Source organism: Cyphellophora europaea (genome assembly GCF_000365145.1).
Source record: "Cyphellophora europaea CBS 101466 unplaced genomic scaffold supercont1.5, whole genome shotgun sequence".
NCBI lineage: Eukaryota > Fungi > Ascomycota > Eurotiomycetes > Chaetothyriales > Cyphellophoraceae > Cyphellophora > Cyphellophora europaea.
Genome location: NW_008481811.1, coordinates 1884733 through 1905987, shown reverse-complemented (window position 1 = coordinate 1905987; position 21255 = coordinate 1884733). Strand labels below are relative to the sequence as shown.

Here is a 21255-nt window from a genome sequence, read left to right as displayed (position 1 = left end):
CAACGGAGCCACTGGCTGGTCATATGTTCGAAGATAGTAAATAGCAGCAGAAAAATCGTTCGGTGCCTTGTAAATAAGATGTAATACAGAGCCGGCGAGAGCGTGAGGCGAGGATGGGCGCCCGTCGGCAATTGGCCGTCCCGCCTGTATTTCAGCCTTATTACTTAGCCTCGCTGCAGGCAGTTATACGCTGCAATTACGAAGCGAAATGGAAGTAAATATGTTGCATTTGCAACATTGAATGTCTCCATTCGGGATTAGAGAGTAGTATACATTCGGGTGGAAGCGTTCGTCAACTAGTCGCGCGCCATCACAAAGCAGAGTGGCCAGGATGATAGATCTGATCCAGTCCGCCTCCGATCAAAAGGGCTTGAGTACTAGTACCTGCACTTTCGCATCTCAGGATATTGTTGCGGCCACCACACCCTTCACCCACTGTTCCATATCTCTTAAAACAGCCCAGATCTTTTGCCGTAATCATACACCCGCTATGCAAATAGAAGTTTCGTCGTTACGAAATCGAGAAGAGGAGATTGTGGCCGAGGCTGATAGAGATTCATGCGCGCACCCGAAGAGTAACGCTTAGATGAAATGCGGAACGGTAGCCAGCTCAAGTCATACTGTGCCGAGTTTGCTCGCCTCTGGAGGAGCAGCGTTGGGAGGAGGGAGCTGCAGCGATTAGATTAGCTGATCATGGAGGTCTGGAAGTGAACTCACATCAAGTCGAGTCCCGTCGGCCATCATGCGCTGGATACCAATGCCGACACCCTCAATGACGGCCAGGAAGATGCCGCACATGATGGCACCGTTCCGGGCGGCTCTCCATCCTCCTCTTATAGCTAACGAGCCACCGGTCAAGAAACCTGCAATAATGGAGTTATATGGGTCTTCCTTCTTGCGGATGCCTTTCACCGCGCAGTCGTATGTGCTGAACATTCCTCCCCATACGCCAAAATTGCCGCCCGTCACTGGTGCTCGCGCCTTGATGGCTGTGATCATGCCTATCCGTCGCTCGCCGTAGGGAGAATTTCTGAAGCCTTTTATTCCGTGCCACACGGATCCACCGATTGCGCCCATCGAGAAGGCGCCGCCAAAATCTGATAGTGCCACCCATGGGCACGGATCTCTTGAGTGGTCCATGATGGTCTATCGTATGATGGGTTGCTGAACGACGAGGCGAGAGATGAAAAGACTGGCCGATTGGGGACGATAAAGCTCCTCCACTAATTATGCTGCAGGAAGTTGACGTCGCTTGTTATTGCCGGTGCTCGTCATGCAGGCGCCAGGAAATATCTCCAGAACGCTTGAAAGTAGAATACAGGTAGAGAAGACGGTTCGTAATAGGAGCCCAGGTTGCGATGGCGATTCAATCCCCAAAATTTTGACCGCGGAGGACATTGACGCTAGTGCCGATTAGGAACTTCTGACAACTGTGCCTTCTAAATCTACCCACGTTACCAACGATGAGATTTCAAAGGATTTCACGAATCAGTACTGAATCATTATATTCACTACCAGTAACGAATGCTCTGCCATGCTACGACCTCATCGATCATGGGGCATGGATAATTTATACCGATATTGTTCGGACTTCGCTCGCCCGCAACATGATCTGGAGCTTACCTAGCGCAATGACAGCCGACACAGCCGCTCATTGTCGTAGAGCTCTCGATCCAGGCTAAGCAACTACGCCGTCTTTGGCTCAGTCGATGTTGGCAGATGCTCAACATTCTGAGTGTAGCTGAGTTTCTTCTCCGGGTCGGTCTCGCCAGCCTCCTCGCGTCGAGACTTCTGGTACTCAACCTTGGTCTGCCACGCCTTGACCTTGGTGGTGAAGAGTTCTTCAACTTCTTCCAAAGTCTTGCCGGAAGTCTGCCGTCGTTAGCAACAAGTCTGCACTTGACGCTCTCTCGACTTACCTCTGGAAAGCAGAAGAAGACGTGGATGAACATGGCCACATTGAAGCAACCAAAGATCAAATAGGTCTTCCACTTGATATTGACAAACGCCGGCGGCACGAAATAGCTAAGCGCGAAGTTGAAAATCCAGTTAGAAGCTGTCGTGAGGGCGACGGCCTTGCCACGGACGCGCAGAGGGAAGAGCTCAGGGGGATAGATCCAAGAGACCTGTTTCAGTCAGCAAACGTTGTACTCAAGCCACGCGAGATCCACATACCGGACCCCATGTTGGTGCAAAAGACGCAACAAAGAGGTAGGTGAATGCGATGACCGCTCTAGCCGGTGCGCCTTCGATCTGCCAGGACTGTTCCTTGATGCCTCCAATTCCACCCGGTGGAGCTGGACGACCGTATGTTGCCAGAAGACCAGCATTGCCGAACATCCAGGTGCACATGCAAGCAGCGCCAATAAGCAGTGGAAGACGGCGACCCCATCGGTCGATAAAGACAAGGGCAAAGATCGTCATTCCAACGTTGATGACATACTGAATCGACGAAGCAATCAAGTTCGTGTTACCTGTCAAGCCAGCCATGCCAAAAACGTACACAATATAGTACATCATGACCTGTATTGAGCCAGTCAGTAATCCATGGCGCCCGCAATCATGTCGGATCGTAACTCACATTCATCCCGGTCAGCTGAGACCAGATCTGGGTGAAGACACCAATGTGAGTGCGATTGATCATGTGAGGTTTGAAGAGTTCGAGATAGGAAACATCGGCGTTTCTGCGCTCAAATTCGCACATGTCACGGATCTCCTGCAGTTCCAGCAGAATGAACGGTGCGTCTCTGTTGCCCTTGGCATGAACAAGAGCGAGAGTGTTGTGGCATTCTTCCCAACGGTCCTATTCACAGTCAGTGACCTGATATACCTCTGGGTTGGTCAACCTACCTTGCGAGCGAGCCAACGAGGAGATTCTGGCATGAACAGAAGACCAATAAGGAGGATGATGGCCGGAATCATCTGCAGCGCCCACGGGATACGGAAAGCCCTTGGGCCTTCGAGATAGCTGCACCCGAAGCTCATGTAATACATGATGAGGATGCCCCAGGTGATGGCCCACTGCTGGGCACCCACAACACGACCTCTTTTGGACGGTGGTGCGAGCTCGGCGACATAGACGGGGACCTGAGCCGAGCAGATACCAACAGCGAACTACAAACCGAGATCAGGTCAGGGTCAGTCACAATTAGAAGATACTTACGCCATTGATGAAGCGGCCCACTACGAGCATGCCAATGTTCTGTGAGGCCGAGGTGATGGCGGACCCGATGCACCAGATGATGGCGCCGATCTGGATAGCACGCCTCCGACCCAGGATGTCGGATATGAAACCGGAGGTCAGAGCACCACAGAACGAACCACCAGGCATGGCGGCAGTAATGCCGCCCTGCACATCAGCGTTCGGACCCGCGCATTGGCCTTCCTCGTTGATGCCGCCCTGATTGAAGTAGCAACGATAATGCTGAGTGCCAATGATGGCGCTCATGGATGAGATGTCAAAACCGAACAGACCACCGCCGATGACGGCGATGGCCGTAATAAAGTAAATATTGCCAATCTGGGGCAGAACCATGTTGAGGCAGACTGCGGTTGTTGTTGATGTGGTAAGGAACTACGAGGCTCGCGCCACCAGGACTTGCCAACTCTTTTGTATTCCGCCAGGTTTCACAGTCACTTGACAAGGAACCGCGGAGGTTACATGAAGGAATGGATTCACTGACTGGCGCCCCGTCACACCCTTGCGCTGTATGGCTAGCCGGTGCCCAGTCTCATCGTCGCAATTAGAGGGTGTGGATCGGCAGTGACTTGTGGGGAAACAGGCAAGCCGTCACAGTTTACGTGGGGCCACCCGGATCGTTCATGGGGGTGGTAATTGGTAAACTGGGACGGAGGCTCTTGGCGGTAAAAGCTTGGGGGCTTCAGCGCGGAGCCGTCTCGACAGCCACCGGCGTCACAGCCAGTGAGGCCAATATGCGAGGTGTCGATCAATTTCGACTCCCCTCCTCCCCCCAGTCCCGACGTTCGCTCCACGTTGGGGAATGCAACGTTGCCCACATCTTGGCTGGGAGCAGACCACTCAGTTGTCACGTTTCGAACGCTTCAGGATAGCCGTCGCTTGCCGATCTACCGACAGAATGCCCGGGTTGAAGCATGTGGCGTGGCCCATCGGAGCGTTCACCATGCCGCTCTAGGACTCGACGGCAATCATCTGCAAGCCACCTTGCTACCTTGAGTCAAATTCCCACCAGGCTTACGGGTTTGCGATGTTTAGGTTTGGCCCACGTGTGAATGCTATCGTTGATCAAGTGCAACCTGGCTCGGTTTTGGGAACTGTTGTGGTGAAAATTACTCCATGGTCATGAAGGAGCCAAGGCCCAGGCTCATTTCCCGATGGCAGCCATCTCGCAAGATCAATGCACCGAACTAGCACTGATGCTATTTCAAGCATAGAGTGACACAACAAACAGCCGATTTTCCGCGGCTCCCGGTGTCCGAACGATACCTCCAGAGCAGCTCACGTGGCGAGCACAGTGCGGCTGCCAAGCATCTGACAGACCGCTCACCTAACCGCAGTAAGGCTCGTTGAGCAATTGATATTCTTTTGTTCCTCGATACGTTCCCACCGGCGTCCATTTCATGACAACGTCTCGGTCGTGCTTCATGTACAGCAGGTAGGATGCACCGAACAAAAGCTCCGTTGTTTGGTTGGCCGGGAAAACTTTAAAAGCTCTTCCGCCCCGCAGCCTTTTCTGTGCCTCGGGATCTCCCCGCTATGGGCTACCGGCTCAACTGTGGCTTACAAACGCTCGCGATACACATATGAGCACTAGCGGATAGCGTTCCCCAAAGGCAGTTTGAACGCTGATTACGCGCTGACAATAGTACTGTCGCTGACATATTCGAGTCCAGCGGGAGTAGCTACAACCCGCCCCGAATACGAGACCAACTCGACGGCTTTGAACAGCAAGACAGCTTGAAGTTTATAACCTTGACAGTCATCCCTATCGACATCACTAGTTGCCAGCACGACTGACTGCAAAAACACCTAAACCACCAACAAGCATGACGCGCCCAACGCAAACCAAACAATGGCACCTCATCTCCCGCCCGACGGGCCTACCCACCTATGAGGGCAACAACCCCACCTTCACCCTCAAGACAGTCGACCTCCCATCCCTCGGCAAAGGCCAGGTCCTGCTAAAACCACTCTTCTTCTCCAACGATCCTGCACAGCGCGCCTGGTTGGACGACAACACGCTCTCATATGTCCCGCCGGTGCCACTCAACGGACCGATGCGCGCGCGAGGCATCGCTGAGGTTGTGGAGAGCGCGTCGGACAAAGTCAAGGTAGGTGATCGCGTGACTGCGACCCTGGGCTGGACCGAGTACGTCGTGCTTGGGGAGGAGGAGGTGGCGGTGTTGCCAGACCCACCCAAAGGCCTGAGCTGGAGCCAGTATATCGGAGCGCTGGGCACGACGGGCTTGACGGCTTACTATGGGCTGGTGGAGGTTGGGCAGGTCAAGAAGGGGCAGAGCGTGGTGGTTAGTGGTGCGGCGGGGGCGACGGGGAACAGTAAGCTGAGACCCTTGTTTGTGTGGCATAGAGAGATGGCTTTTGCTGACCGGACTACAGTGGCGGTGCAGATTGCAAAAGGGATCCTCGGCTGCTCAAAAGTCATCGGACTGGCCGGGAGCGCGGAAAAGTGTCGCTGGGTCGAGAGCATTGGGGCCGACAAGTGCATCAACTACAAGGATCAGGACTGGCACGCGCAATTGGAGAATGCTTGCGACGGCGGCGTAGACGTCTACTTTGACAACGTCGGAGGCGAGATCCTCGACGCTATGCTACGACTCGTGAAACAGAATGGAATCATCGTGGCCTGCGGTGGCATCTCAGGCTACAACGACCAGGAACCCACGGTATTGAAGAGTATGTGTTCTCCCCCTTCCCGGGAGCCTGAGGCGGGGGGGGGGGGCCTGTGTGGCAAAGGACTGACGAGTTATCAGACTACATGCAGATCGTCTTTATGCGGCTGTCAGTTCGAGGCTTCATCACCACGGACTTCATGGCCACCGCGAAGCAGACCCAGGAGCTGTTTGTCAGGAGTGTGGAAGAAGGGAAGCTGAAGATCGGAGATGAGCAGGAACAGGTCGTTGATACAAAGTTCGAGGAGGTGCCCAAGACGTGGCTGATGTTGTTCGGGGGTGGGAATAGAGGCAAGCTCATCACGAAGTTAATGTGACTGGCGATACTACAGTAGAGAATACTTCCTTACATATGATCTCGTCGAAGCAAGCGAGGCAGGACTGTGGCTTGTTCGTGGCTGTGGCTGTGGTCTTTGCCCCATGATTACCGCATCAAGTTTAGATTCGCAAGGCACACCACGCGGCGTTCTTCGGCGGGGTTGGCCGATTCGCCAAGTTCAAATTATCTGCGCCCCGCCACAGAGGTGACGACAGACGTTGAAGGCCGTTCCTCATATTATTAACCAGCCAAATAAGTCAGCCCTCCTCGTATCTCTACCTAGTTCGCATTGCATACCACTCCCAACTCGTACCTCTCATCAACCTTGTATCCCCTATACAACCACTTCCTCGAATGTCGTACGGCCCTCCGCCTCACAATCCATACGGCCCGCCGCCCGGCCAAGGCGGCTACGGTCCCCCACCACCACACCACCATCAACAGCAGCAGCAATGGGGCCCTCCTCAGGGACCGCCGCCCGGTAACTGGCAGCAGCCTCCGCCTGGTCAATGGGGCGCACCGCAAGGTCCTCCTCCGGGACATCATCAGCCGCAGCAATGGGGTCAACCCCACGGCCCGCCGCCGGGGCAACAGCAGTGGGGTGCTCCTCCCGGCCCTCCGCCAGGGCAACAGCAGTGGGGTGCTCCTGGGGGCCCGCCGCCTGGTCAGCAATGGGGTGCGCCGTCGGGTCCGCCACCTAATTTCCAGCAGGGGCCGCCCTCGCCCATGCCGCCTCAGGGTGGTCCGCCGGGAGGGTTTGGTGGGCCTGGTGGTGTTGGCCAGCCCTCATTAGGCTACATTCCTGGTATGACAGCTCAAGGATGGAACGCAGACCAATCTGCCGACGCTCTCCGTGCGGCGATGAAGGGATTTGGCACTGACGAGAAGGAGTTGATCAGAGTTCTCTCGCAGCTAGATCCGCTACAGATCAACTCAGTGAAGCATGCATTCACTCAGCGCCACAAGGGCCGCGATCTGGCGAAGGACATCTCGAGTGAAACATCACGTTACTTCAAAGAAGGCTTGCTTGCGATAGTCCGCGGTCCGCTCGAGCAAGACGCGTATGCCGTGAACGACGCTGTTGCCGGTGCCGGGACGAATGAGGACATGCTCAACGACGCCGTCTTGGGCCGGTCAAACGCTGATTTAAGAGCCATCAAACAGATGTACCAGGTAAGGTACAAGAAAACCATGGAGGCCGACGTCGCTGGCGATCTGAGCATGAAGACCAAGGATCTGTTCAATATGGTTCTAGCCGCCAACCGCGCCGAAGAGAATACCCCCGTCAACCCCCAACAGGTCGACCGCGATGTCGACGAGCTCAACCGCGCCCTGCAAAGCCGCGGCGAGCAGATCGCCGTCTGCAACATCATCTGCTTGCGCTCCGACGGCCAGCTCCGCGCCATCGCACATGCGTTCGAACAGAAATACCGTAAAACCCTGCACAGCGCCATGGAGAAGAAATTTGACGGACACATGGAGACGGCGCTTCTGCTCGCCCTCGACCGCGCCACCGACCGCGCCATGGCCGATGCGGTGCAACTCGAGGCCGCAATGGCCGGCCTGGGGACCAAGGATAAGCTGCTGGTCAATCGCGTGGTCCGGATACACTGGGATCGCGCGCACAAGGATCAGGTCAAGCGCGCGTACCAACATCGCTACAAGCGTGACCTGATCGCGCGCGTACAAGGTGAGACGAGTGGCGATTACCGCGAATTGCTCGTGGCTTTGCTGCGCTGATAAAACGCCGTACTGCTCGTGCGTCCGGGAAGAGAATATGTGGTTCCTAAGACCCACCATCTTCAGCCAGGACTTTGTGACTTTATACCTTCGTGCCAAACGGCAGGCAGAGGCTTGTAAGAGGAGGACTCCGCGAGGGATCTGGACGGCCAGGAAAAGGTGGATAAGTCGTTGTACAGCTTATGACGTTTCTGTGCAGTATGAGAACGTTGCATATCGAGATGTTCAGCCTCAGAGGATAGCTCCATAACACCATCTTTCCAGGCATGCGTCCCTCCACACAGAATGTCCGTTACCTCAACGTGCCTTAGTATCCTCATCCTCGATTTGTTGTTCCATATGCTTTCAGTCCGTCAGTATCAGCTGTGCATCCAGCGCACGCGGCTGTCGCTCGTGTCTCTGACGACCTTTCGGAACAACTAAGTGAACGAACGAGCTGACCACAGAACGGACTTCCACTAGTATTGACACTTGTATACATCCCTACGCTCTCGCTCATGTCGGGTCGTTTGTTACTCCGGACTGCCCACCAAGTAACAGACATGGTCTTTGCGACCGACCGGTTCCCGACTTTTGTATATCACTTTTGTCGGCCGCGTCAGGTCATGTCCCAGCTCAGGCGTCCAGTGCTTAGTTATTGGTCAGGCTTTTCCGTAGCCCCTCACAAGAGTTCTGCGGCTTGGCCAATCAGGTGGCCTGCCCTGTAAGCATCCAAACTCTGGTCGTACGTCGCAGTAAAGAGTAAGCGGAGGCTGCTGGCCAGGACACACAGGATTATGTTCATGCTGCGTAGTTGGAAGAAACGGCATGTCGCCGCGGCGAATTAGCCGTCATCCTCATAAAATAGGTTACTACGCGATAGCTGATGCAAACTCGGGGGTTGGAAGTAAGAGGATCCACCAGGCTCGGTGTCGCTGCAAGGATCTATTTCAGGCTCCCTATGAGGCTTTTTGCCGAGGAAAATGCGCCAGCACAGAGCTCGCTAAGGTATATAGGGCGGAACCTTCTTCGACTTATCTCGGTCCACCAGTTCACGTTCAGTCCCGTGCCCGAGCCCTGCTCCCTTCGTTCCGCCAACGACCCGATAGCGACTTGAGTCCCCAGCTCTGAATACATAGCCTATCTCGACTTCCGTTCCAACCCTCGTCTGGTCATTCAATCTTCAAACAACCACCGCAACCATGGGCTCCACAGACTCCGACCCCCCACAACTCATGTACCCCGCCCCGCTGGCCCCGGAGCGCGGCGCGCCCATCGCCCCGTCAAACCCCGACGCCTCAGAAGTCGACATCACCACTCCGGTCCTCATCGTCGGCGGCGGGCCCGTGGGCATGATGCAAGCGCTCCTGCTGGCGCGCCTGCACAAGATTCGCAGCACGCTCGTCGAGCGCGAGCCCAGCACCACCGTCTTCCCCAAGATGGAGTACACCAACGGCCGCAGCATGGAGATCTACCGCGCCATGGGCCTGGCGGACGATGTGCGCGCCATGGCGGCGCGAGAAGTGCCGGAGAAGTATAGCTTGGATGAGCTGATTGTTACGAGTCTGGCGGCAGGGGGGAAGCTGGTCGATGTGTGGGAACGGGATGGGCCGGAGACGGCGAGGGAGAAGGCGAGGGTCAAGAATGATGGGTCCGGGTATTTGGAGCCGCATATGCGGTGCCATCAGATCTTGATTGAGAGGTGGTTGAAGGACAAGGTGGATGCAGAGGAGTTGGTGGATGGGCATTGGAGCACGGGGTTTGTGGGGCTGGAGGAGAAAAGGGATTGTGTTATTAGTGAGGTGAAGAAGGCGGATGGCACTGTCATGCGTATCAAGAGCGACTATGTCATTGGCTGTGACGGCGGTGGAAGCTGGGTCAGGAAGAGCGTGGGCTTGGAGAGCAAGCGCGATTATCTGTATGCTTCGCCCCCACCTATCCCCTCCCCATTCTATCAAACGCCTGTCTCCATACAGACGGAGACTCTCTTGAACAAGACTAACAAAAACTCGCCAGCAACATGCAAATCTCCTTTGTGCACTTCCGCTCCGCCTCGCTGCGCGACTCCCTCCCCTTCCAGCGCTTCTGGCACGCCAACGTCATCGCCGGCGGCATCCTCGTCACCCAGAACGAATCCGACGTCTGGACCGCGCACTTCATCACCCCGCCGCACATGGACCCCGCCACCCTCAGTCCGGAAGACGTGCTGGCGCTGACCATCGGCGGCTGCCAGGGTCCCAGCCCCGTCCAGTTCGACGAGATCTACTGCCGCGGTGTCTGGAAGGTGGATGTCGCGATCGCCAACAGGTTCCGTAGCGCGGAGGCGGGCAGGGTGTTCTTGGCGGGCGATGCGGCGCATCAGCTGAGTCCGGTTGGAGGACATGGGTTGAATACGGGTGTCGCTGACACGTATGATCTGGCGTGGAAGCTGGCTGCGACTATGAGTGGTTGGGGTGGGGAGAAGCTGTTGGATACCTATGATGCGGAGAGGAGGCAGATTGCGTTTGAGAATTTGGGACACGTGCAAGACGCGTTGGGGCAGTTGGTTATGCCTCTTTTTGGCGCGCACATGAAGTATGGTGTGGAAGTGCTGAATGGTGATGGCGAGGAGAGCGAGGCGGCGAGAGCGGAACTGAAGAAGCTGTCCGAGACGGGGAGCTGGCTTCATAATCAGAATGGGAATATTCTGGGGTATTGCTACCAGCAGTCTGAGGCGGTGGTGGCGGCGCAGGAGATGGGGGAGAGGCCGGTCGGGACCAAGGACATCTATGTACCGACGACTTGGCCGGGGAGTCGGGCGCCCCATGTGTGGATGCGGGATGGGAGAAGTACGGTTGATGCTTTTGATAAGATTGGGTTCAGCCTTGTCGACTTCTCACAGCAGGGAAATTTGAGCGAGCCGTTTGTACAAGCCAGTGAAGAGATCGGCCTGCCCTTACGAGTGCTACATTGGGACGGCGAGGACAATGTGCGGAAGGTGTACGAGCGTGACCTGGTCCTGGTACGGCCAGACGGACACGTTGCGTGGCGGTGTGCGGAGGGTACTGTCGAGCCGATGAGTTTGACCGAGGCAAAGGCATTGCTGGAGACTGTTCTCGGAAGGGCCACATAGGCCGCGAGTAGATAGCCTGGATATCAGGGAAGCAAACCACAATATCTTCAGAGCCAGTCACTCCCACGCCTGCCAATCCTCATCAAAATGGATATCGAACATCTCTGCGTTGATGAACTCGGGGTACAGCAATGCCGTATCAAAAGGCAGCGAGGTGGCGGATGTGGTGCTATACGGTGTCGGCTGTGCCTCCGGCCTCAGCTTTCTCTGCTGTGAGAGCACCACACCGCCCAGCATATGTGCGACATGTGATCTCAGACCGATCGATTTCAGCCAGTCCACGAGACTTGTCACCAGCGTGTCCAGGGACGCGACATCGTGCGAGACTGACAGCTGATCCTCGTATGCGCTAAGGAGTCGACACAATGTAATGGCCGAGAAGGTGATGATGTGATAGATGTGATCTGTTAAATGCTGTGTGCGCTCATCTGTGGTGTCAATGGCAAGATTGATGATAGATGTGGTTAAGCGGATGAGGCCACCGAGGGCATCGTCGCTGATGTTTTTTGACATGGTTTTGCTGACTCGACAGGCCGCTAAGTTTGTTAAAAGCAAGGCGAAGTAGTAGCCCATCTGGAGGAACTGGGACCGTGGCTGATCTAGGAGAAGCGTAAGGTTAGACAATAGTAGGATGGCAAAGGGCTTAGAGCATTTGTGACCAGAGCATCAGCTGTCTGTTCGTGATTGAGCGCCGACTTACCGAACAGGGCTTGCCACTCTTGTCGCCATGAGGACAGTGCCGCCTCGGTGTTCTGTCGCTTGTCGACTGAAAATGTTCGTTCATAGATAATCCAATACAGTGCGACTTCGGCGACCATGCGCTCTTCAAAGTTGGACAGCTGTCCAGGGATAACTCGCCTCACGTTCTGCCTACTGGTTTCTAGTTGCGTGATCGTGAGAACCGACTTCCTTCTCATGCCCACGCAGTATCTGTCTAGTTAGTAGGGTCTGGTACACCATGTGCGGAGCTACTCACTGAAGATGGGCTAGGCATAGGTGATTCCAGATGCACCAAGTATCAAATTGCGATTCCGTGAGAGGCTCGAAGCTGCGCGAGAACAGAGGGGCGAAATCAGCATTAGCTAGCGCATGATGAATAGCATAGCTTGTAAGAAGCCATCCGTCCATACTCAACGGTACCTGTCCAATTGTGGTTGACCAGAGGCTGAGCACCAAAACTGATTGGAAGAAAGTGAGATCATCGGCGACTGTGAGAAGCGACCGAGCAAGTAACTGCTGTGCCTCACCGAGAAGCACAGGTGCAGCCACGCGAGCAAGTTCGTCGTTAGTGTGCCTAACTGCGATCAAAAGACTGCTGCAGAGCAACAAGGGCGACTTTCCTAGACTGGATAGTAGTTCTTGTGACGTGGCTGTCTCATCAAACCGCACCCAGCGACCATAATGGCGTCCGAAGCTGCCGAAGATCAGCTACTAGGGCCTATTTCAGACTCGACAGGCATACAGTGCTATCATCTCTTGGGCGGTTGCGGCTGAGATAGAAGCCTTGTTCAACAGCTCCGAGTCACCACCTGGCTGTGAGTATGATTCGACAGGTGACTGAACGCCCATCTCATTTGCCACATCGCGGATCATCAGTACAGGCGGTGCATCCTCGGGCTGCGATGATGGCCGGACAGGCGGTGAGATCGGAGCTCGTCGCGACACCGACTCGATATCGGAGTCAAGGCGTTCGAGCAATGCTCCCAGAGTGGCCTCTAAGCGATCAAGCCTAGTTAGGTAGGTCAGTGACCAGGTCGGGTAACTACCTCTCCACGACCTACCTTGTGTTGATGACGCCAGTCTCGACGTTCGGCCGCGCCGGGATCTGGCCGCTGCCAGTAATTTCATCTGGCTGCCTCACTGCCGCAGTGAGTGAGCATTGCTGCTTCAGCGTGAGGCAGCGGAGACAGGTGCTGGAGATATTGCCTGAAGGGTAGCACCTAGTCTTCTGCTTTCTGCAGCTCTCGCATGCTTTGCCAGAGCGCACCGAGCGGAGCGGTGGCATGGTCTACGATCGCAAGACTCATATGTTGCAAGGTAATGAGAGACATCAAGATCATAAGCAGCGCGAGAGGACATCGATAGGTATGCGTCCTTATCGCGCCAAGAAATGGATGGCGTGCTGACCTTATCGGATGTTGTCATCACAGGTGTAGTTGGGTGGCTCGATGGTGCCTTCCGGGCGAGCATTGGCCCCGTACTTCTTGAGCTTTAGGCATCTTTGTGCCAAAACCAAAGCCTAGAAGCACTGGTAAGGGTGCGATCCCGACCTGCGTTACAGGCGTCAAGTGTGGCAGCCCAGGTTGGCAAGGCTGGCAGATTAGGGGGTCAATGGGGCTTGAATTTCAAGCTTCTGCTAATTTCTTAAGTGGGCTGCTACCAAATAAGGATTTTCAGTATTCTGCGGTCCATATCTCAATTTAGATCTAGGTACACCGGCTACAATCAGCGATTACTGTTCCGGGTCTCTGCCAGGTACGACCTCAACGCCACCATCTCCATGGTCAAATATCCGGTATAGGAACTTCCAGATCCCAATAACCACAGCGCCCGATATAGCTAACACTGCGGCGATAATGAGACCTCTTTGGTAGCGTGGAGCGTCTTGTTGTCGAAACAGCTGATTTCCAGGAAAACCTGCCAGCTGAATCGACATTACATATGCAGCCAAAGCGATAGGCCTTTTGTAGTCTTCCATTTTCGAGGCGAGCCAAGCAGCATTGATGGCTTGAGCAGTACCCATGCCCATTTGCGTCATAACAACGCCACCTGTGTACTGTCAGCATGTTGGTCACCCGATGAGAAGTGAGTTCGTCGTACCGTAGAGGACCCATCTCCCCACCACACTTGGTGCCAGGGCCAGCCATAAAAGTCCAGCTGCACCCCATAGAAAGCCGATCATTATATGTATGCCTCTTTCACGCAGATGATCACTGCTGTATGCAAGCGTCACCGAGAGGATCAACGCGCCTACACTTCCCACTGAGTTCAGGCCATTGGCTTGAAGGCCCGTAAAGCCGAGCGACTTGATGATCGAGGGTGCGTAGGTGTTGACCGGCTGAATCATCACCATAGACAGAAAAGCCGAGACCAAGTGTCCGTACAGTTTCCAGTCGGCGAAGGTTTCGAATATATGGGATGGAAGGACTGGCTTCCCGTACCTGAGCGCTTTTGAAGGGTCATTTCGCATCACCCTGGTCACGAGAATAGCGGCTTCTCGCTGCGGGAACAGATTGAAAGATCTGCCAAAGAAGACTTTGGGTTGGGCCGCTCCATGTGGCAGATACAGGTATGCCACACAGCCAAGGAAGCAGGTCAAGATGCCCTCTGCCGACCTATTAGCCTCGAAATGACGCTGTAATCAAGGTCTTGTTCACTTACCGATGAGAAACAGCCATTGCCAACCAGCCAGTCCACCTCTTCCTCGTAGGGACAGCAATCCTACAGACAAGGGTCCCGAAAGTGCTCCTGCGATTGAGTTGGAAGCCCAGAACAGAGCGTACCGCAGTCCAAGTTCTTGGTTGCTGTAAAACTTCGATATGTACAGCGCCATACCGGGAATATAGCCACCTTCGAGCGCTCCAACAAAGAACCTGCAAACGTAGAAAGTGGCAGGCCCCGTCATGAACATCTGGCTCCATGTTGCGCAGCCCCACAACACCATGGTCACTGGCAAGAATCTTTCGGGCCCGAAGTATTTGCTGATCATGTTGAATGGGATCTCTGTGATAATGAAACCGACGATGAAGAGTGTTTGTGCCAAGTTGATGTGGTAGTTGTTGATGCCCACGTCCGCCCGGAGTGTGTCCGTCAATGCGTTTGCAACATTGGTTCTGCCAAACTGCAAGAAGCAAAAGAGGAGAACGATGAAAGGCAGGATGGCGAAGTCGACGCGACGCACAGCCCTTCGAGCTTCTGAAGGCGTCCAACTGAGACTTTCATCGTAGCCTGGGATGTCTTTTGCTTCTGGAGGCATGCTTGTAGCGTGAGTGGCAGCATCGCCGTTAAGAGCAGTGACTTGTGCCTCCAGCGTGTCCTTTGATATTGACTTATCCATTGTATAGAGGTAGCTCTCGCTTGCTTGCAATAGTTGGTGATGATCTTGCGATAAAAATAGTGGTGTCGGACTCGTGCTGTTCCGTTCATTTTATAGACGGTTGTGGTGCCTGCGGCATACCTCGCACTGACGATTGCGTGATAAGAGCTTGAGCATCATGCCAATTAACAACTTCGCTTCGACCCGATGATAACGACATATGCGCTATCATTGCGCGATGAACCCAGAGGATCTGGACGAGAGGGTGTCGTAGAGAGATAGTTGGACGATAGTGGAGATAGGCGTCTTTAGTGCCCGCGGCATGCCGTCGGCATACCGCACCGTACTTCATACTGATCCTTTTCCACGGGCTCTTCCGTCTTGCTTTTAGACATACCGAAGAGACTCTGTTTTACCAACAACAGTGCCGCACGACTTCTGATCTGACATAAAAGCAAGGGGGACCCGTTTGACAAAGGGAGCCGCCGCAAGTTCCTTGCGACCACAGAGATCATCCATATACTTCTATTTTTTTTATGGAGCAGAACACACTCAAACGCACCCGTCGCCTGGGCCTGACGGGTGTGGACAAGAACCAATCATTCGGTGGTTACACCCTGATATGTCCTCTCACCTCTTCCACCGCCCATCTGATTGATATCGATGGCACTGAAGTACACACGTGGCACTTACCAGGACGAATCGGCCGCCACGCCCGACTCCTCCCCAACGGTAATCTCGCTGTGAACACTCTTCCACCCGGCCATAGCGCACCTTTCATGTTTTTCAACAAGTACGGTGGTGGCGTCATGTCTGAGCTAGACCCTAACGGCAAGATCGTACGTCAGTACACCGACCCCCTTGGCCACCACGATCAATACCACTACGGCGACGGCCGCATGCTCTACACTAGCCTGGAAGCTCTTAGCCCCACCGAGTCTGCCAAAGTGCGTGGCGGTGTGCCCGGCACAGAAGCCGAAGGCGGCATCTCCTACGCCGACACCATCAACGAGGTTGATGACACCGGCAAGCTTGTGTGGCAGTGGAAGGTGTCCGAGCGATTACCACGGGACGAATTTCCTCTGCAGCCACACTACACGCGCGAACACTATCCGCTCATCAACTCAGTGCTGCCACTGAAGGACGGCAACATTCTCGCCTCGATGCGCTCCGTGTCTGCGGTTGTCATCATCGAGAAGTCCACCGGCAACATCATCTGGCGCCTGGGCCCGGAGACGTTAGCGCAACAGCACAATGCCACGGAGTTGGAGAATGGCAATATTCTCATATTCGACAACGGCGCGTTCCGCACTGGGGAGTCTGTGCAATTTACGCGTGCACTTGAGGTAAGCCGCGAGACAAAGAAGGTAGTCTGGGAGTACCGCGACCGCTCGCAAATGGTGTACTTCTTCACTCCATTCATGGGAAGTGCACAGAGGTTGGCGAACGGCAACACGTTGCTATGTGAGAGCGCTTTCGGCCGCGTATTCGAAGTCACAAGGGAAGGGGAGGTGGTGTGGGAGTTTGTGAGTCCGTGGTTTGCGGAATACGGCGATGAAGGTACTCGTAAATGCTTTCCAGGCGAGAGTAATGCTTTGTTTCGTGCATATCGGTACGCAGAGGAAGAGGTGCCGTGGTTGAAGGAGCGCCTACTGCACAACGCCAACAAGGGAAAGAGATGGTGGTTTTGGTGAGCTATTGGGATGTGTACTACTGGTACAGCTGCCATATGAGGCTGCCATTGAGATCGGTCTAGCTTCAGGTGTAAGATATTAGCTCCAATACGCTGATGGCCGATTTCCGCATTGGGATGTGATAGCTTTTCTTGTTGGCAGAATCAGTCTTCAACAAGGAGACCAGGATATGTGAGACTGATGGGGTCAAACCTGAAAACACATGCACGCCGAGCATAGCTCACCGCGGAATAGAACTCAGATGTGCAATACTCGTATGGCACCAATCGGACTCTGGCCCTCAGTTACTTTCCCCATCTTCGTGATGTTCGTCCGTCGAAACAACGTACCACTCCTCACCTACGATCGGACGAGCCGTAGCATTACAGGGGCCCCATCGGCTTTCGTCCTCTTTGCCTAACTTTTCGCGTCGATATAGTGCAGAGTAGAGCCGTTACCTGTGTACCACAGGACGAATTGGACCACAAGGGACGAGCGGACACTTTATTCTGCGGTGTCGACGAAAACAGTCACTTGTCAGACTAGTGTCCAGCAACAGAAAGGAAGAGCAGTCTGTCTCTTCCAAGGCAGGTGGATTTAGGAAGCATGGGCAATATCTTGACAGATTCGATGAGATTACCGAGGATTACAGAGATGGCCCCAAGCCACGGCCCCTTGAGACGATTTCGGCTCCCCACTGACAGACCCTTGATTTGCGTTAGTCCTGTATACAGTTTTCGGATTTTTTGGCTTACGATTGTCAGACAAGGTGGATCTGCAGCATCCTTGCCTCTTGCGTGAGCTATTTTTATCCGTGGATTGGGCCCGTTGCAAGCCAAAATATCTTCGACTCCAGGCTGCAAAGACGACGACATAACTTGGCTGAACAGTCCTTTCAACACGACTAAGTCAATCCATCTAGGCACTGTGGCCGTGATGTGCGGGGGAAACCTCCAATATTCACTTTATACCGGTTCTTTCCGCCTGACCTATGTCTCGTCTTTCGGAGAATTTTGAGCTGTCCAGCCCCTATGAGCCCATTCATTATGGCTCGAGTTCTCGAATCGAGCCGCGACCATCAACCACTTCATTCAAGCCAGTGAAGTCGAAGCGCCCGTTTTCTAGATACAACCCTATCAAAGGATCAGAGGATGACTGGGATCAACAAGGCCTCGCACCTACCGGGCCACCACCCGGAGGGGACCGACAATTCACGTCAGCTCCTTTGGGGCCTGGCAAGACCGGCAAGTTTGGTACAGACCTAGTAATCGAAATTCTGCTCTGCGCGTCCGCCGTTCTTGCTACAGTCCCGTTCATATGGCTCGCAATAGCTATGGCGAAATATCACGGCAAACGCGTCACTGCCCACGACTCTGAGTTTATTAAGCAGTCAACAACTACAGTCTCTACGCTCTTTACAATCTTGTTTGCGGCCGTAGTAGGCACGACTCTGAAACGATTTGGGACATATTGCTTGGGAAAGGGCGTCAAGATTGGATTTCTTGAACAAATCATGCAAAGCCGGACATTTTTCGCCGCTGTAACGACACAAATCTCCTTGGGCCTCATTAACATAACCGCCATCATACTTCTATGTACCTGGACATTCTCTCCCCTTGGCTCACAAGCTTGTCTGAGGCTAATCACAACCAAGATAGAGCATACGGTAAGCTCAAGCCTTGTGAGCCATGTTGATACCATCACAAACCAGGTTTTTGACAGCACGTCTGGCGTCAGCTCGCTTTTGACGTCGCTGAAGCCAACATACGTGTCCACGATTCTAAGTCCGCCAGCAACGCAAAATTCGTCCATGGATTTGTGGGGTAATGTTAAAATCCCTTGGATGAGAGACGATCTCGAAAAGGATGATGAAGGCTGGGCTGACTTGACGAAGTCTAGCTTCAGCGAGGACTCTTACTCCGCTCTAGTAGGTGTGCCTATCGCGAATCTTGCAAACCTCAATTCAAGTTTCGTAATCGAGACGACCTACATCAGCCTTGACTGCGAGAAACCTAAGGACGAACCCTTGGTCGATATCCGCACCAACTTCACAACAGCAAGGAATGGCACATTCCTAGGACCTAACACCACTGTCACTGACGGCAGCGTCGGAATATATCCCTCCTGGCAGGTTGCCATGGACCAATTTGTCAGTAATGCGTACTTCTACGGCTACCCCCAGCAACTTGAGAATTTCACCTCCGATGAAGTGAAGCAAGCGAACTTTCTATTTCAAACGCGCAACGCCGTCTCAATATGCAAAATTGACCAAGCATACGTTGAGTCCAACGTATCATGCGTCGCTCAGAATACAGTCTCCACCCCCGGCTGCGCAGTCCGAGCCCAGCGCTTATCGTCCAGGAAGCACGCTCCTTCCGCCGTGACGACATTCAGCTTCCCAAGTACCTTCGAATACTTGGCCAGCGAATGGATTCTCGCGACCGACAAGCTCAGCAGCTCCGGGTACTCCTCCCTCGCCGAGTACTACCTCCAGAACACAAGCGCGCAGTTCATCCTCGCCGGTAACGGCCGCGAATATGCCAACTACAGCAACGTGACCGCGGAGCAGTTCTCGGTGCGGCTCGGCCAGCTGCTGAACACCTGGATCCTCGCAGGCCAGGTCTCGGCCGACACCATGGCCTACAATCTCGACCACCAGAACATCACGGCTAGCTACTCGGAAGGAGAGCCGGTTTATGTATGCTCGTGGGGGTGGTTGGTCGCGTACTGCGTTTCGATCTTGGTCATGCTTGCCGCGGCGCTATTGACCATCTGGTGTGCCTTTCACACAAACATCCCGGACGTGCTGAGCTACTGCTCATCATTGACGAGAGACTCAAGGTATTTCGAGTACATGCCCGGCGGCGGATCTACGATGGATGGACTGCAGCGGGCCAGGCTCATGCGGGATGTGGAGATCAAGCTCGGGGACGTGGGCGAGCCGCCGGGTCTTGCTGCTGCTCCACACCAGCAGCAGTATCAGCAGGGTGGTTTCAGGAACGAGCTGCCGTTGAATCAACTGGGGTATCTTGCTATTGGCCTGTCTGATCAGGTGCGCGTTGCAAGGAGAAACACGCTGTATGCTTGATAGAGAGACAAAGAATCTGTTCTAATATCGAAATGATCACAGCTTTTGATCATACTCGCTTTATGGCAGCAACGCGCAAGTCCATCGCCCTCTCAAACCAGCCAATTCCGCCTGCCAATTCCCACCCGTGCGGCAAGCCAGGCAGCGTGTGCAGCTCGACTTCCACGCCCGCCGACACCAATCGCTGCGTATACGTCAAGATCTCATCCATGAAGAAATCCAAAGTCCCGACGTCGATATACGTCGACGGAAGACCTCCAAGGCTCCTGATCCGTTGCGGCACCGTATTCTCAGCAACCACGGCCTCTTCCGTCCCGGCCTTGTCGTTGTCGAGGTATGCCTTCCAGATAGCCGCACTATCCGACGGCCGCCAGAGCAGCAAGTCCCTGCGAGGATCGTTCTCCGTAAAGTCGATACGGTCATCGAGCGTTGGGTAGATCAAGACCTGCTTCGCAAGCGGCGGACTGAGCTGACGGTCGCGCGCCATCAGCGCTGTGCTGGCTGAGAGGAGACCGCCGGCGCTGTCGCCCATGACGACGAGCTTTGAAGCGTCCACATTGAGCTCCTGTCCATTTCTTGAGATCCAAGAGAGCGCGGCGTAGCAGTCCTCCATTCCAACTGGCGCGGGATGCTCGGGGGCGAGGCGCCAGTCGATGCCGAAGATGGGGAACCCGGTGCGGTGGGCGAGGTAGGCGATTTGGGGACCGTATACTTTGACAGAGCCGGCGACCATGGCGCCGCCGTGGATGAAGAGGACCGCAGGTGCGGGCGTGGCTGAAGCGAGTGCGGCTGGCGATGCGAAGCGGGTGAGCTGGACTGACTCGCCGTCATAGCTCTTCACGTTGAATGGTGTTTGCTCGATGCCCTGGACTACAGGGTACCCTTTCATAATCTCGGGCAGAAACTGCTCGTTGAGAGCGCGGATCTCTGTAGGTGTTGTGAATACTGGTGCTTTCTGTTGCAAGAAAGCCTTTGCGGCGGTTTCAAATTCGCGGTCATACCGATGAGTTGACATCGTGATCTTCGATGCAGACTGATGAGGGTGGTCGGATTATGGTTCGGCGGAAGATGCGTTGTGTTAATGGGAGCAGATGGTGAGAAATGGTTGACTGGTACGGATGATAGAGCCCATCAATAGTCTCCCCATAGCCTCTTATAATTTGTACTGGTGGCGCAAGCATTTCTCGAATAGGAGAAAGCTGGTGGCTTTTGATCCTCCGGATGCCTAGCTTCCGCGGATTATTTCCATCCGTCGGTAGTTTTGGAATCGACATCGCCTCGTTTTTGGACTTTTCTGATTGCTTCGTAATAAGGTCCGAAGTTCTCGGCGAGGTCTGATACTGGATATGCTGCCGAGGAATCAATTCAATCGGTGCGATGATTGAGCGTCCCCGAAGAGGACCGCATCCGCCAGAGTCG

At 54.5% G+C, this 21255-nt stretch overlaps 10 protein-coding genes across 10 annotated transcripts; 5 read left to right on the top strand and 5 right to left on the bottom strand.

Annotated features, from left to right (window-relative positions):
- Positions 1 to 615: 615 nt before the first annotated feature.
- HMPREF1541_06014 (mitochondrial import inner membrane translocase subunit tim-17) lies at positions 616 to 1140 on the bottom strand (the record flags this gene model as incomplete). Its single annotated transcript, XM_008720351.1, has 2 exons — positions 616 to 669; positions 718 to 1140. The coding sequence occupies 2 exons, from the start codon at positions 1138 to 1140 to the stop codon at positions 616 to 618; spliced, it is 477 nt and encodes a 158-aa protein (XP_008718573.1).
- A 546-nt stretch (positions 1141 to 1686) lies between these two features.
- HMPREF1541_06013 (uncharacterized protein) lies at positions 1687 to 3535 on the bottom strand (the record flags this gene model as incomplete). Its single annotated transcript, XM_008720350.1, has 6 exons — positions 1687 to 1872; positions 1920 to 2126; positions 2176 to 2523; positions 2582 to 2803; positions 2851 to 3114; positions 3164 to 3535. The coding sequence occupies 6 exons, from the start codon at positions 3533 to 3535 to the stop codon at positions 1687 to 1689; spliced, it is 1599 nt and encodes a 532-aa protein (XP_008718572.1).
- Positions 3536 to 5025: 1490 nt separating this feature from the next.
- On the top strand, positions 5026 to 6206 carry HMPREF1541_06012 (uncharacterized protein; the record flags this gene model as incomplete). The annotated part of the gene is made up of 3 exons (XM_008720349.1): positions 5026 to 5536; positions 5597 to 5893; positions 5971 to 6206. 3 exons carry the CDS (start codon positions 5026 to 5028, stop codon positions 6204 to 6206), a joined length of 1044 nt encoding a protein of 347 aa, XP_008718571.1.
- A 356-nt stretch (positions 6207 to 6562) lies between these two features.
- On the top strand, positions 6563 to 7948 carry HMPREF1541_06011 (uncharacterized protein; the record flags this gene model as incomplete). The annotated part of the gene is made up of 1 exon (XM_008720348.1): positions 6563 to 7948. One exon carries the CDS (start codon positions 6563 to 6565, stop codon positions 7946 to 7948), a length of 1386 nt encoding a protein of 461 aa, XP_008718570.1.
- A 1181-nt stretch (positions 7949 to 9129) lies between these two features.
- Positions 9130 to 11039, top strand: HMPREF1541_06010 (uncharacterized protein; the record flags this gene model as incomplete). The annotated part of the gene is made up of 2 exons (XM_008720347.1): positions 9130 to 9845; positions 9944 to 11039. 2 exons carry the CDS (start codon positions 9130 to 9132, stop codon positions 11037 to 11039), a joined length of 1812 nt encoding a protein of 603 aa, XP_008718569.1.
- Positions 11040 to 11096: 57 nt separating this feature from the next.
- On the bottom strand, positions 11097 to 13044 carry HMPREF1541_06009 (uncharacterized protein; the record flags this gene model as incomplete). The annotated part of the gene is made up of 5 exons (XM_008720346.1): positions 11097 to 11638; positions 11740 to 11969; positions 12016 to 12453; positions 12502 to 12768; positions 12821 to 13044. The coding sequence occupies 5 exons, from the start codon at positions 13042 to 13044 to the stop codon at positions 11097 to 11099; spliced, it is 1701 nt and encodes a 566-aa protein (XP_008718568.1).
- Positions 13045 to 13491: 447 nt separating this feature from the next.
- HMPREF1541_06008 (uncharacterized protein) lies at positions 13492 to 15096 on the bottom strand (the record flags this gene model as incomplete). The annotated part of the gene is made up of 3 exons (XM_008720345.1): positions 13492 to 13808; positions 13860 to 14366; positions 14421 to 15096. 3 exons carry the CDS (start codon positions 15094 to 15096, stop codon positions 13492 to 13494), a joined length of 1500 nt encoding a protein of 499 aa, XP_008718567.1.
- Positions 15097 to 15611: 515 nt separating this feature from the next.
- Positions 15612 to 16769, top strand: HMPREF1541_06007 (uncharacterized protein; the record flags this gene model as incomplete). The annotated part of the gene is made up of 1 exon (XM_008720344.1): positions 15612 to 16769. The coding sequence occupies one exon, from the start codon at positions 15612 to 15614 to the stop codon at positions 16767 to 16769; it is 1158 nt and encodes a 385-aa protein (XP_008718566.1).
- A 970-nt stretch (positions 16770 to 17739) lies between these two features.
- HMPREF1541_06006 (uncharacterized protein) lies at positions 17740 to 19836 on the top strand (the record flags this gene model as incomplete). Its single annotated transcript, XM_008720343.1, has 1 exon — positions 17740 to 19836. The coding sequence occupies one exon, from the start codon at positions 17740 to 17742 to the stop codon at positions 19834 to 19836; it is 2097 nt and encodes a 698-aa protein (XP_008718565.1).
- Positions 19837 to 19885: 49 nt separating this feature from the next.
- HMPREF1541_06005 (uncharacterized protein) lies at positions 19886 to 20851 on the bottom strand (the record flags this gene model as incomplete). Its single annotated transcript, XM_008720342.1, has 1 exon — positions 19886 to 20851. The coding sequence occupies one exon, from the start codon at positions 20849 to 20851 to the stop codon at positions 19886 to 19888; it is 966 nt and encodes a 321-aa protein (XP_008718564.1).
- Positions 20852 to 21255: the final 404 nt, after the last annotated feature.